The sequence below is a fragment of the Aethalodelphis obliquidens genome, unplaced genomic scaffold (assembly GCF_003676395.1).
Source record: "Aethalodelphis obliquidens isolate GAN/ISIS:26980383/991018 unplaced genomic scaffold, ASM367639v1 scaffold30, whole genome shotgun sequence".
Taxonomy (NCBI): Eukaryota; Metazoa; Chordata; class Mammalia; order Artiodactyla; family Delphinidae; genus Aethalodelphis; species Aethalodelphis obliquidens.
Window position 1 is genome coordinate 6,867,429 of NW_020837974.1, and position 12,877 is coordinate 6,880,305.

Here is a 12,877-nt window from a genome sequence, read left to right on the forward strand (position 1 = left end):
AGACTGTAGGGTGACTGACGGGGCCCCTGCTCCCTTACTTTTTAAAATGGGGTCTAGAAAAGGGCGCCATCGTCTCCGAGACGCGTCCATTCTCAGGCTCCTGAGCAAGGTTCTGCCATACCCAGGACTGAATGAAATCACTGGGAGAGGGAGGGTAGAGAAGGAGGGGGAGAGGTACGGGAAGGGGTTGTCTCCATTTTCTCCCTGTTTCTTGCCACCCTTGTCTTTCTGATGGTCCCTCTTTTCCTCGCTGGTCCTCTGGTGCCTGGGCCTTATACATACACACGTTTATGCACCTGTACACACGTTCACACATGGCGCTCAGCTAACCCAGCTTTAGCTTCCTTTCCCTCTCCCTCTCTTTTCATCTGTTCTTCTCAGGAGTTATTTATCAAGCAAGTAGATTTTCCCCTCATAGTCTCCTAGGTCCTTCTTGGCTCCTGGCATGAGGCCATCTCCACAGCAGTTTTGAAAGAGAAGGTGAAGGAGTGGCTCTGATAGCCTGGCTCAGCTGAGAGACTCTTATGTGAGCATCTGGGTAGGTGTGTGCCTGTACGTATGTGAGTGTGTCAGCATTCGTGTGCATATGCATATGTGCATGTGTTGGGGGCACTCCCACCTACTTGTTTAGGGGTGGGGGGCAATAAGACCAGAGATAGCATTGGAAGAGGGTTCTGTGTGATGGCCGGCCGAATGCCCCTGAAGGTTCTCAGCTCATCAGATACTCATTCTGTAAGGGACTCCACCCTTCCTTAGCCAAAGGACAGATGGTTTGAGCTGGCTCATCCGTTACCCACTGGCGACAGTGGCATTTCACATGCCCAGGGGTGGTTCTGAGCCCAGGCCTGGCTCCCCAGACTGGAGGCTTCAGTGGGAGGGGTGAGCTGATTCAGGAGTTGGGAAACAGAAATATCCCAGCGTGAGCCTAGGTCAGCCATTGTCCTCTATAAATTGAGGCCTGGATAAATTGGAACAGCCCCTTTAACCTCTCAGAGCCTCATTTCTTCATCTTTCAAAATGCTAAGGTGAGAATTAAAGGAGAACACTGGAGGGGAAAGTGATTCTATTCATGGTCTGCACCTCTCCTTTTTGTTGACATTGAATAATGTTGCTTCACTTCCCTTGTAAATTCACCTTGTCAATTCCCACTATCCCCTTCCCCATCCCAGTCAGGATCTCAGATTCAGAAACTACCCCAGTCAGGGGAAACCTTACCGATCCTGGATACAACTCCTAGATTTTATAGGGATTTCCCCAGATAGAGGCAGGGCCCTGTCTTGGGTCACACAGCCCACTGGGGCAGAGCCAGGACTAGAACTCACATCTCTCATCAGTCAGTTGACAGATGACCTTGTTTCATAACATCTCTATGTCCCTCTGCAAGCTTCACTGTCCCCATTTGTAGGACAGGTGGTGGTGAGGACTCAAGAATCAAGTTCCTGGCTAAGAGCTGGGCACACAGGGCTATTCAGCAAACACTGGGTCTTAAGAAAATCCCTAGGGCATTTTTGAGGCTTTAATATTATTATCCATTTATTCATAGAAATCTGTAGTCTATCTGGTAAAATGATTTGTCCTCTCATGGTTGGTAGAAAAGCTAAAGTCAGCGAACTACCGACTAGACTTGATTTACCGCCCAGTCAACTGTGGCCAATTTCCATTTGTCGTAGGATCTGACATGATATGCTGTTGCATGATGGAAGTGGTTAAGGTGAAGTTTATTCATATATTTCATTCATCCATTCATTGATTCAACAAACATCTTTTATGCCTACGGTGTGCCAGGCATTGTACAAGGTATGGGAATACTAAGGTGCATAAGATATATCCCTGCTCTCAAGGAGTCTTGGTGCAGTGGGGAGCTCAGACGTGCATGAAAGTGGGGTGAAATGGAGGCCCAGAGGAGGGAGTGACTACCTGTCTCTGAGAGTCCAGGGAGGCTTCTAAGAGTGAAGTTTGAATTGTGAAGGATAAATAGGGGTCACTGGTGAACAAGGTGGGAAAGGTCTTCCACCCAGAGAACAGTGTGAGCAAAGGTCCATATGTGGAAATAGGAGAGTTGGAGATGAGCTGGTGGCAGAGACCAGCGTCAGGGGAAGATGAAACTAGAAAAATAGTCAAAGACTGACTCGTTAGGCTTCCCTGGTGGCGCAGTGGTTGAGAGTCTGCCTGCTGATGCAGGGGACACGGCTTCATGCCCCGGTCCAGGAAGATCCCACACGCGGCGGAGCGGCTGGGCCCGTGAGCCATGGCCGCTGAGCCTGCGCGTCCGGAGCCTGTGCTCCGCAACGGGAGAGGCCACAACAGTGAGAGGCCCGCGTACCGCAAAAAACAAACAAACAAACAAACAAACAAAAACTGACTCTTTTATGCCTGAACCCTGTTTTTACTTAGCAAACACAAAGCATCTGCTATGTGCCAGGCACTGTATAAATGCTTTACAAATATTAAGTAATTTAGTCCTCATAATGACCCGATCATCATCTCCATTTTGCAAGGGAAACAGAAGCATGGAGAGGTAAATGACTGGCCCAAGTTCACTCAGCTGGTAAGGGACAGCTGAGATTTGAACTGTGGCATGTGAAGAGTATTGGTCCTGGGGAAAATGTTGCCATACTTCTATTCATTTCATAGATGTTCTCCAGGTGCCTGATAGGCACTGGGAATAAAATGGCTCATATAACTTGATGTGACTCTCACTGAGTTTAATGTCTATTTTAGAAGATGGATGATTAAACAATTAGCTCAATAAAGTCATCTGGAGGTTCTCACACTGGCCAAACCTGAGCACCTGGTAATGATATTGAAGGTGGTAGGACCATGACCCTCAGACCCCACACCTTGGATAGGATTTGGCATCTTGTTTGTGTCTATTCATTGCCTGGTGAGCTCTCACCTAGCCCTCTTCCAGACAAGCCAAGTGCCCTGGCTTCCCAGGGAGCCCCTAGTGCAGGTGGCAAGTGCCCAGAAAGAAAGTCCAGTAAAGACTGCAATAGGCACGGAGCCAGCACTGCAGTGGGGCACAAACAGTGACGTAGTTAGGGAAGCAATATTTAAACTAAGACTGAGAAAATGAAAAATTTCCCAGCTGACAGGAAGTAGAATTGGAATGGGGGGTGGAAGGCATTCTTAATAGAGGGGAAAAGACCCAGCCTCTCTGTCTTGCAAAGAAGTTTGGCCCTCGTCATGGAGTCAGTGGGGAACTACTGCATGGTTTTGAACAGCAAAGTTATACGATCCAACTTGCATTTTAGAAAGATACCTCCTGGCAGCTATTTGGTAGGTTGATTAGAGAGGGACTATCCTGAAAGGCCAGGAAATAGGCAAGAACCAAGGTAATAGCAGCTGGCGTACAGTAGAACGGATAGATTTAAGTAATATTGGAGAGGTAGCACTGACAAGATGTATTCACTGATGACGTAGACTGCTAGCCTTACATCAATAGCCATCTCCCTCCTTTCTTTTTTTTAAAATAAGTTTATTTACTTTAGTTATTTTTGGCTGCGTTGGGTCTTTGTTGCTGCGCGCGGGCTTTCTCTAGTTGTGGTGAGCGGGGGCTACTCTTCATTGCGGTGCGTGGACTTCTCATTGCAGTGGCTTCTCTTACTGTGGAGCACGGGCCCTAGGCGCGTAGGCTTCAGCAGTTGTGGCTCTACAGCACAGGCTCAGTAGTTGCAGCGCACAGGCTTAGTTGCTCCGCGGCATGTGGGATCTTCCCAGACCAGGGACTGAACCTACGTCCCCTGCAATGGCAGCAGATTCTTAACCACTGTGCCACCAGGGAAGTCCCCCTTCTTTGTTTATGAACAATGTTTTAACTGGGTATATGGCTACAGACTACATTTCCCAGCCTTCCTTGCATCTGGCCAACTTCTGAATAGAAGTTAGTGGTGTCCTTAAACAGGAAAGAACTCATGCTTCCATGCCACCCCCCTTCCCAAGAGATGGATTCAGATACAATAGTGGGAAATGCCTGGGCCACATTGGACACAGAGATGGAAGCCACAGGTTGAGGATGGCTGAGATGCCCCACAGTCCTGGAGGATCTATTCTGGGGTTGTCACTTAAGCCACTGAATTTTGGGGACTCTTTGTTCTAGCAGCTTGGACTATAGCCTAACTAACTGACCATCTTTTGGATATGGGGAATGAGGGGGTGAGAAGCTCCTGGGCAGATGGTGGTGCTGTTAACTGGGCCAAGAGATTCAGAGAAGTAGGGTTGGGTAGGATGGGGTAGGGTGGAAGAGGATTACTTTAGTTTTGAATATGTTGAATGTGAGACATCTGTCAACAGTGATGTGCAGTCACTGTTTTAACAATCAACTCTTCGGGAAAGGGGAATTTCTATCTGAAGCATTTGCTGACTTCCATGGTGTAAATACTCTCACCACAACGATTACAAGTTACTACTATCAACATGACATCATTGAATAAGGAGTTGGGAAGAGAGGTATACGATGGCCTCTTGTGAGCTGGTTCAAGCTAGCACGAGCTGACTCCAGTGCACCACTGTCCATGAACATGCAGGTGGAGACGTTCAGTCTGCAGTTGGACAGACACCAAGTCTGCATGTGGAGACAGAGATCTGAGAGTGATGAGCAATTAAGGGGTAATGAAAGTCCCAGTAGTGACTGGAGTCACCAGTGAATAACATGGAGAGTGAGAAGAGGAGGCTGAAGCTGGGATCCTGAGAAAATCAACGTTTACAGAGTGTCCTGAAGAGGAGGAGAAGGCTGAGGAGAAGCCTGAGAAAGAACAGTCAGAGGGAGGAGAAAGTGTCCCATGACCCACCAGGGCCAGGTTTTCCACATGTGCTCCAGGGCTTCTGCCTTCTCAGAGAGATTGGTCATCCTCTGGTCATCCCCTACCTGTCTCTATCTTCACCTCTCTCTCCTTTCTGTCCTTCTCATTATTATCTTTTTTATTATTATTATTTTTATAAACAAGGTTTGTTTTTTTTTAATAAATTTACTTATTATTTTTGGCTGCATTGGGTCTTTGTTGCTGCACGTGGGCTTTCTCTAATTGTGGCGAGTGGGGGGTACTCTTAGCTGCGGTGCGTGGGCTTCTCATTGCAGTGGCTTCTCTTGTTGCGGAGCACGGGCTCTAGGCACACGGGCTCAGCAGTTGTGGCTTGCGGGCTCTAGAGCACAGGCTCAGTAGTTGTGGCACACGGGTTTAGTTGCTCCACGGCATGTGGGATCTTCCCGGACCAGGGCTTGAACCCGTGTCCCCTGCATTGGCAGGCAGATTCTTAACCACTGTGCCACCAGGGAAGCCCTTCTCATTATTATCTAAACAAGCTCCAGGAGCTCCCATCAAAACACATATTTCTTGACTCCACATTCTCCTCCCATTGCCGCCCCACCTTTCTATACCCCCTTGCAGCCAAGATTCCCAAAGCCTTGGCCACCTTGGTTGTCTCCACCGCCTCATTTCTCACTTGTCCTCAGCCCGCTGCTAGCAAAGCATCCATTGCAGATGCTCCAGACCAAGCCAGCAGCAGCCTCCCCGGTAGTCAGTCCTATGCCCTCTTCCCAGTCCAGCTTTGTTTCACCTCTCTGCAGCATTAAGCACAGTTTACCATTCCTTTTTCGGAACAGAATTTTCCAAAAATTCTGTTGGGTTCCAGAATTCCACGTTCTCCTGATTTTCTTCTTAGCTCTCTGGCTTCTCCTTTGGCAGCCTGTTCTCCTCTGCCTGACCTTTAAATGTTGGAGTTCCTCAGGGCTTGGTCTTAGGCCATCTTGTCTTTTCCCTGAACCTCTTTATGATTTCATCTGCTCTAAAATGCCACTCATTCTCAAGGCTCTATTCCAACCCAGACTCCTGCTGAGCCCCAGACCTGCTTCGACAGCCACTACTGAGCATTCTGCCTTGCACCTCTCCTAGGCACCTCAAGCCTAACACGTCCCAACTTAAAACTCTTGATCTTCTTCCCCAAATATGTCCCCTTCCAACTGCTCTGCTCTCAGTAAATGGCACTTTCAAGCCTCCAGTACTAATAGTTATTTCCATGGTTGTCTACCATCTGTCTCCTCTGTAGATTGTAAGCTCCCTGCAGGCAGAGGAGGGTGCACAGATTCGAGGTTGTATCACCAGGGCCTAAGACAGTGCCTGATACATCTTTGGAACTCAATAAATATTTGCTGATTGGGTTAAAACAAGGAAGCATATTAGCACAGAACCCAAGTGAGAGGAAGCAGTGTCAGATGCCCTACAGAGATTAACAAAATTGGGTTCTAGTCATCGGCTGCTAGTTTACTAAATGACTTTAGGGAAGTCTCTTCGCCCATCTGGAGATTGAAACTGAAGTAAATATAAGGTCCTTTCCAAATTCTAATTGACATCTCTTACCTACTGCTAATATATCACTGAATTGGTGAGTGCACATACATGGAATCTGTGCTTAAGTAAGAATGACTTTTTTTCTTATTTTCTTAAAAAATTGGTGCTTTGATGGGAATTCCCTGGCGGTCCAGTGGGTTAGGACTCAGTGCTTTCACTGCTGGGGCCCGGGTTTAATCCCTGGTTGGGGAACTAAGATCTGCACCCCCCCACAAAAAAATTGGTGCTTTGAAAACTATTTGTAATGCCTTCAACAGAGGTTACATGAAAAGTGTCTGTTTTGATACTTTTAAATTTCATGAGGAGGCGAAGGCTATTCACTGACTTGAACTTACCAAAACATTTTCACAATCTGTGGGGATCTCATGACAATCCAAGGTGACTTGCAGGGCAGTTAGCTATCAACAGCCTCATTTTGTAAATGTGGAAACTGAGGCTTATACTTACATTCTCATCCCTTTACAGGGATGGTCCAGGGGTTCATCAAGAGGCTAGCACTGCACACAGTAAAGTCGACAAAGCTGCCCTGGTTCACATCTTAACTCTGCAGCCCTAGGAATCTGTTTCCACTACTATAAAATGGTAACAATGCCAGTACTTAACTTCATAATATTGTCGTGAGCGTTAAATAAGTATGGAAATCAATAAATATGAGTTGTTATTACGGTGTCATGCAGCCCTGTAAAGAGTTCTACAAAAGCCCACTGAGCAACGTGGGGACACTGCCTGGGCAGGACTTTTCTCCCAGCACACCTGAGTTCCCAGGGGCAGAAGCTGCCCCCACTCCTTCCTGCTCGGGTACCTTCGGCATCGTTGCCCTTTCCTCTGCAGCGCTGAGGCCTGCGGGCTAGCCCTGCGTGGGTCAGGAACTCTCTAACTCCGCCCCCTAAGTAGGGGCGTGGCCTCACATGCAGGGGGCGGAGCCAGGGCGCGAACTGGGACGTCGAACTCCCCTTCCCAGTCTGGAGCCGCCCAATCCGGGAGGGTAGGTCACGTGATCATCCCGCGGTTTCACCCTCCCCTATGCCGGTACCATCTCTGCCAGTCCCGGGGGAGATGTCTTGCGCCTTTTGGGGAGGCAAAGCATCTGTTTTGGTCCGTTTTGCGTGGAAATAGTGTGGAGTAATATCTTTGATGTGACAGGGCCAATATTTGCCCCTTAGGTGGTATTTTCCCTTCCGGGCTCCCCCCACTAAGTAGTTGGTCTCGCCCAGCCGGGCCCTGGGCGCGGCGGCGACGGCCGCGTCACTGGCGGGCGGGATCCCTCCGCTCTAGGGAGAGCAGAGCTGGACGGTGAGTTGCGGTGACTGAGGAAATCCATCCGCGTCGCCGCCGCTGCCGCCTCCGCCGCGGAGGAAGACAGGACCTCTCGCGCTCCTCTAGCGACCCTTCGCAGAGTCCCACCGCCACAGGTACCTCCGCTGATAAAAGGAGTCCTCATTCCCCCCCTAAGCCCCAAATTCCCAGGGGGGAACCTCTCTTCTGTCTCCCCGGTCTGGCCTCTCGGGAGCGGACGTAACTCTCCAGACCTCCCCTCCCTTTTTCTGGCCCCGTCGCTCCCAAACCCGGAAGGGAAACCGGGGGACCCTCGCCTCCAATAACGCACGCTCTCGCTGCACCATCGGGGTTTTTTTGCCTGACCCCAGATCCCAGGCCAGCCCCACCTACCTCTTGTTCCCTGAGAAGTTGGGGGTCTAAATTCGGGGCTTCCTCTAAGCCCCGCCCCGCCCCCTTTCCCCACCTCTACCACCCCCTTGCCTGCCCCTGGGTAGCACCCCTCGTGTCCTCCCATTTCGCACCCCCGCCGGCATTCGCCTTGCAAAACTCCAGAATCCTCACTGAGGCAGGCAGGGCCGCGAGGCTACCCTTCTCCTCGTCGCCACCTCGATTTGGGGTCTGCCCGTGTTTTCTGGCCACATTACCCTAGACCGGACACCTCGGCACCCTCTTACCTTTAGTAGTCCTAACCCCACGCTTAGCTCCCAGGCGGCCCCCACCCACCCCCACCCCCACCCCCCCGCCTAGCTTTCATTTGGGCAAAATGGAGGTCGTGGGGGCCGGAGGACCAGGCCCACTGCGCTTAGCAGCGCGGCACCGGCCCGCGCCTTCCAGCTGCCAGATCCGGGGACCCTCCCTTGTCCCTTCCCCTTCTCCCCACTAGACCTGCGGAGGTGGTTGCACCCCCATTTCTCCGTGGTACCCCCGGCTGCTGTATGCCCAGAACCCGGGGCCGCCTAGGGGGCCCTGGCGAGTGATGGGGATTGAGGTCTGGGAGCGTCGCCCCCGCCCCCAGCGGCTTCCTCCCGGCCTGCTTCCTTCTGCCCCGGGCGTCTGGCGTTGCCGCCCCGCCTGGGCTGCCGGCAGCTGGAAGGAAGGGGCTTTCTCCGGAGCTGGGGAAGTGGGGTGGGGGGCTTTGCCCCCTCCCTTTTTTGGAGGGGCGTCCTCGGGCGCGGGTGTAGAAAAGCTGAACAGAGGGGAAATGTCAGTGGGGAAGAGGAACGCCCAGGGTACGGGGGAAATGGGAGCAGGATGGGGGACGCCTGGGTGGGCAGAGTGCAGTGTGCATGGCCAGATCACACAGGTGTCTAAAGGGGAGGGGGGGCAGGACTCCGGGCCCTGGAGCGGAGCCAGCCAGGCCCCTGGGGCCCCGGCGCGGAGCCCGCGGGCTGGGCTCTTGGGGAGCCGGGCCGCCTGGGGCCGCCCGCTCGCCCGCCCGCCGGCGCCTGGGAGAGAGCAGCTCCGCGCCTCTGGGCCCGGGACCTCTCTTTGGAGTCCTAATTACTCGAGAGCGGCTCCCACGGGCTTTCTGCGGGCGCGCCGGAGCGGGCGGCCTAGCCGCTGGAGGGAGCAGCGGCTTGGGGCTGGCTACCTCGCCACCCTCGCCTCCACCCGCCGCGGGCGGCTAATGGGGCGCAGCCGGCCCAGGGATAATCCGGGGTGAGCCGTCCCGAACCTATTAGTGCCCAATCGGCTTTTCCCAAATCCTGTAAACAGCCACCCTGGCTGGTTCTGGGGAGGGGCGGGAGGCTGGGTCGGGCGGGGGCGATGGGGCCGGGGGTGGGGTCATCCACCCTACAGGTCTCAGCCGTGGATGCGGTTGCCTCGGCAACCGGGCTAGGGTGGGGGCACTTCACCAATGAGGTGCTCTCAGTCCGGGTGACGGTTGCCTAGGCAACCCCACGAACAGCCCAGCTTTCCCCTCTGGTCTCCCCCACCCCCAGTCGAAGCTGGGGATGTGTGTGTGGAGGGTGTGCGGTGTATGGGGGTGAATTTAAAGAGGCACCGTCCCTTTTAAAATTAGGTGCTAGGAGGGCGGTGTCTCTGCGGGCCGGGGAGGACGCCCGGTCTGTTTTCGAAGGGACTCTCCCCGCCCCTTCCCGCACCCCAGTTCCTGCCGCGGGTGTCCCGCCCGGGCTGCTGTCCGAGGGAGGAGTTTCCCCTGCGCTTCCTCTTGAGCTTCCCGCTCCGTTTCCGGGGGGCGGGAGGAAGATTGGGGAAGTCAGCTGTTCCCCGGCTACGTCTCTCCCGTGCCAGAGGCCCGTGCTCTGTCCGGGGGACCGCGGCCACCGCTGGCGCCCCCTCCCCCTCCGACCTGTACTTACCCCTTCCGGGCCGCGCGTCAACCCCGCCTTTCCCCCTTCTTCCCCGGCGGCCTTGGGCCTGACGTCAGCCCTGCATCCCCCAGGCCTCGGGCCAGCGGCGAGGAGCTGCCTCCCCCAGCCCCCGTCCCGCGGCCCCCAGCCGCCCCCAACCCCGCCCCACGGGCCCGGCGCCATGAGTGAGCTGGAGCAACTGAGACAGGAGGCTGAGCAGCTCCGGAACCAGATCCGGGTGAGGGCCTGGCCGCCGGGCTGCGGCGGCTGAGCGGGCAGGGCCGAGTGGCTTGTGTGCACCGGGCCAGGGGAGGGGTTTGTGTGTGGGTGGTGGTGGGGTACCCTAATATACTCCTGTCTCATCCTCTCCATTCCCTTGTTTCCTGTTCTCTTTCCTCTTCTCCTGTCTTATCTTCGTGCCTCTCCATGAATGGCTCTGCCGTCTCTTATAGGATGCCCGAAAAGCATGTGGGGATTCAACACTGACCCAGGTGAGATGAATCCAGGGCTGGACTTGGGTTTAGGGAAGGAGCACGGGTTGGAAGCATACTTCTCAGAGGGCCCTGCCGCCTGAACCTTCCTGAGCCCATTCTGCCTCCACCTCCAGATCACAGCTGGGCTGGACCCAGTGGGGAGAATCCAAATGAGGACACGGAGGACCCTCCGTGGGCACCTGGCAAAAATCTACGCCATGCACTGGGGGACAGACTCAAGGTGGGTGCGGCTGGGGCTGTGTGCTGAGCTGTCGTGTTTGCCTTGGGCTGAGTTTATGGCAGGCAGGGTGGGCAGGGGTAACCTTGCACGTCTGGTGCCAGAAACAGGATGCCCCTGTTGCCAAGTCTGTTTGGGAAGCCCATGACTCCCAGACATCCCCAGGGGATGGGAAACAGGGCCATACCGACAGGAACTTCTCAGCTGCTGCCGGGAGTTGTCTCCCACCAGATGGGAGAGGGGGAAGGGTGTCCTGCCTCCAGAGGGGGCTTCCCACCCTGACCCCTCTGCGTCTCCATCCACTCTCCGACAGGCTGCTGGTCAGTGCCTCCCAGGACGGGAAGCTCATCATCTGGGACAGCTACACCACCAACAAGGTAGAGGTGGCACCTGAGGCCGGATGGGGCTGGGCTGCAGGCCCTGGCTGGCTCTGACCCTGGGCACTGCCCCTCGTCCATAGGTCCATGCCATCCCGCTGCGCTCCTCCTGGGTCATGACCTGTGCCTACGCGCCCTCAGGAAACTTTGTGGCCTGTGGGGGATTGGACAACATCTGCTCCATCTACAGCCTCAAGACCCGTGAGGGCAATGTCAGGGTCAGCCGGGAGCTGCCTGGCCACACTGGTGAGAGGCGCCTGGCAAGGCACAGGCACTGTTGCGGGGTGAGGGGCTGTGCTGCCCTCACTTAAAGACCCGGCTGACCAGCCCCTTTCCCCAGGGTACCTGTCATGCTGCCGCTTCCTGGATGACAACCAAATCATCACCAGCTCTGGGGACACCACCTGGTGAGGCCCTGCCAGGGCTAGGCAGTTGGGACTCACCTACACTTCCTGCCGGGGGAGGGAGCACCGCCTCAGTGCTCAGGCGGTAGTCCCCACCCTGCGCAAGCACCGGCAGAGCCCTTGTTCTGAACTCTCAGCCTTTTGCTCTGGTGGCAGGAAGGAGGGGGAAGTGGGGGACCTCTTTTCACCTGGGACAGGAGCAGGCTTCTGTCACCCAGTGGCTCCCGGTGCCCCTTGTGTGGAGGCTTCACTGGGCCTGGGCTCACAGGGTGGAGGGGTAGGGGAGAGGGAGTCTGTCCTGCACCCGTCTCTGATCCATTCCTTCTTCCTGTCACACCTCCAGTGCCCTGTGGGACATTGAGACAGGCCAGCAGACGGTGGGTTTTGCTGGACACAGTGGGGATGTGATGTCCCTGTCACTGGCCCCCGATGGCCGCACCTTTGTGTCAGGCGCCTGTGATGCCTCCATCAAGCTGTGGGACGTGCGGGATTCGATGTGTCGACAGACCTTCATCGGCCACGAGTCCGACATCAATGCCGTGGCTGTAAGTTCTGGGAGAGCTGGGTTGGCCCATCTTTGCCAGGCTCCAGGCCCTGCCCTGCATCCTCATCCCACTCTGGTCTTGTGTCCTGCAGTTCTTCCCCAACGGCTATGCCTTCACCACGGGCTCTGACGACGCCACGTGCCGCCTCTTTGACCTGCGGGCCGACCAGGAGCTCCTCATGTATTCCCATGACAACATCATCTGCGGCATCACCTCTGTTGCCTTCTCGCGCAGCGGCAGGCTGTTGCTCGCTGGCTACGACGACTTCAATTGCAACATCTGGGATGCCATGAAGGGCGACCGTGCAGGTGAGAGCTGGGAGCTGAGCAGGGGGTGGGTGGGGACAGGGAAACGAGGCTGGAGTTCTGACGTCCCGCTCCGTCCCAGGTGTCCTCGCAGGCCACGACAACCGAGTGAGCTGCCTTGGGGTCACTGACGATGGCATGGCTGTGGCCACAGGCTCCTGGGACTCCTTCCTCAAGATCTGGAACTAACAGCCCCGACCCCAGCTGGGCCCAGGCTAGGAGGGGCCCTGCCCATGCCCACACTACAGGTCGGGAGCTCTGGGGCTGGGTGCACACCGAGCCTCCCTCCTCGGGCCACGGGGCCTCGGGTCCCTGCTCCCCTACCCAGGTTTGGTTCCTCCCGGGGCCCCCACTGTGGAGATTAAGATGGGAATAGAATGGGGGAAGAGGAGGGGCAGAAAGCCCTCATCCTTTTGCTGCCCTGGGGTCAGGGCCTCATCCCTCTGGAGGGCCAGAGGCAGGAGGTGGAAACTCCAGGGGCTGGCTTTTTTAAAACTGGTTTTATTTTAATTTTTATTATATTTTCAGTTTTTCCATAAAGGAACCAATTCCAACTCTGTACCTGGTCTCTACCTTTGCTTATGTCTTCCTCGCT

General features: G+C 55.0%; 1 protein-coding gene across 1 annotated transcript; it reads left to right on the forward strand.

The window, feature by feature from the left end:
* Positions 1-7,599: 7,599 nt before the first annotated feature.
* GNB2 (G protein subunit beta 2) lies at positions 7,600-12,843 on the forward strand. The gene is made up of 10 exons (XM_027126002.1): positions 7,600-7,759; positions 10,033-10,178; positions 10,393-10,431; positions 10,548-10,654; positions 10,965-11,028; positions 11,112-11,274; positions 11,369-11,435; positions 11,776-11,977; positions 12,069-12,285; positions 12,365-12,843. The coding sequence occupies exons 2-10, from the start codon at positions 10,122-10,124 to the stop codon at positions 12,469-12,471; spliced, it is 1,023 nt and encodes a 340-aa protein (XP_026981803.1). The 5' UTR covers positions 7,600-7,759; positions 10,033-10,121; the 3' UTR covers positions 12,472-12,843.
* The last annotated feature ends 34 nt before the right edge of the window (positions 12,844-12,877 follow it).

Coding starts and splice junctions, on each gene's coding strand:
- GNB2 (XM_027126002.1), top strand. CDS start 10,122: ATGAGTGAGCTGGAGCAACTGAGACAGGAGGCTGAGCAGCTCCGGAAC. Junction 10,179..10,392: donor AGCTCCGGAACCAGATCCGG/GTGAGGGCCTGG, acceptor CGTCTCTTATAG/GATGCCCGAAAAGCATGTGG. Junction 11,275..11,368: donor GGAGCTGCCTGGCCACACTG/GTGAGAGGCGCC, acceptor CCCTTTCCCCAG/GGTACCTGTCATGCTGCCGC.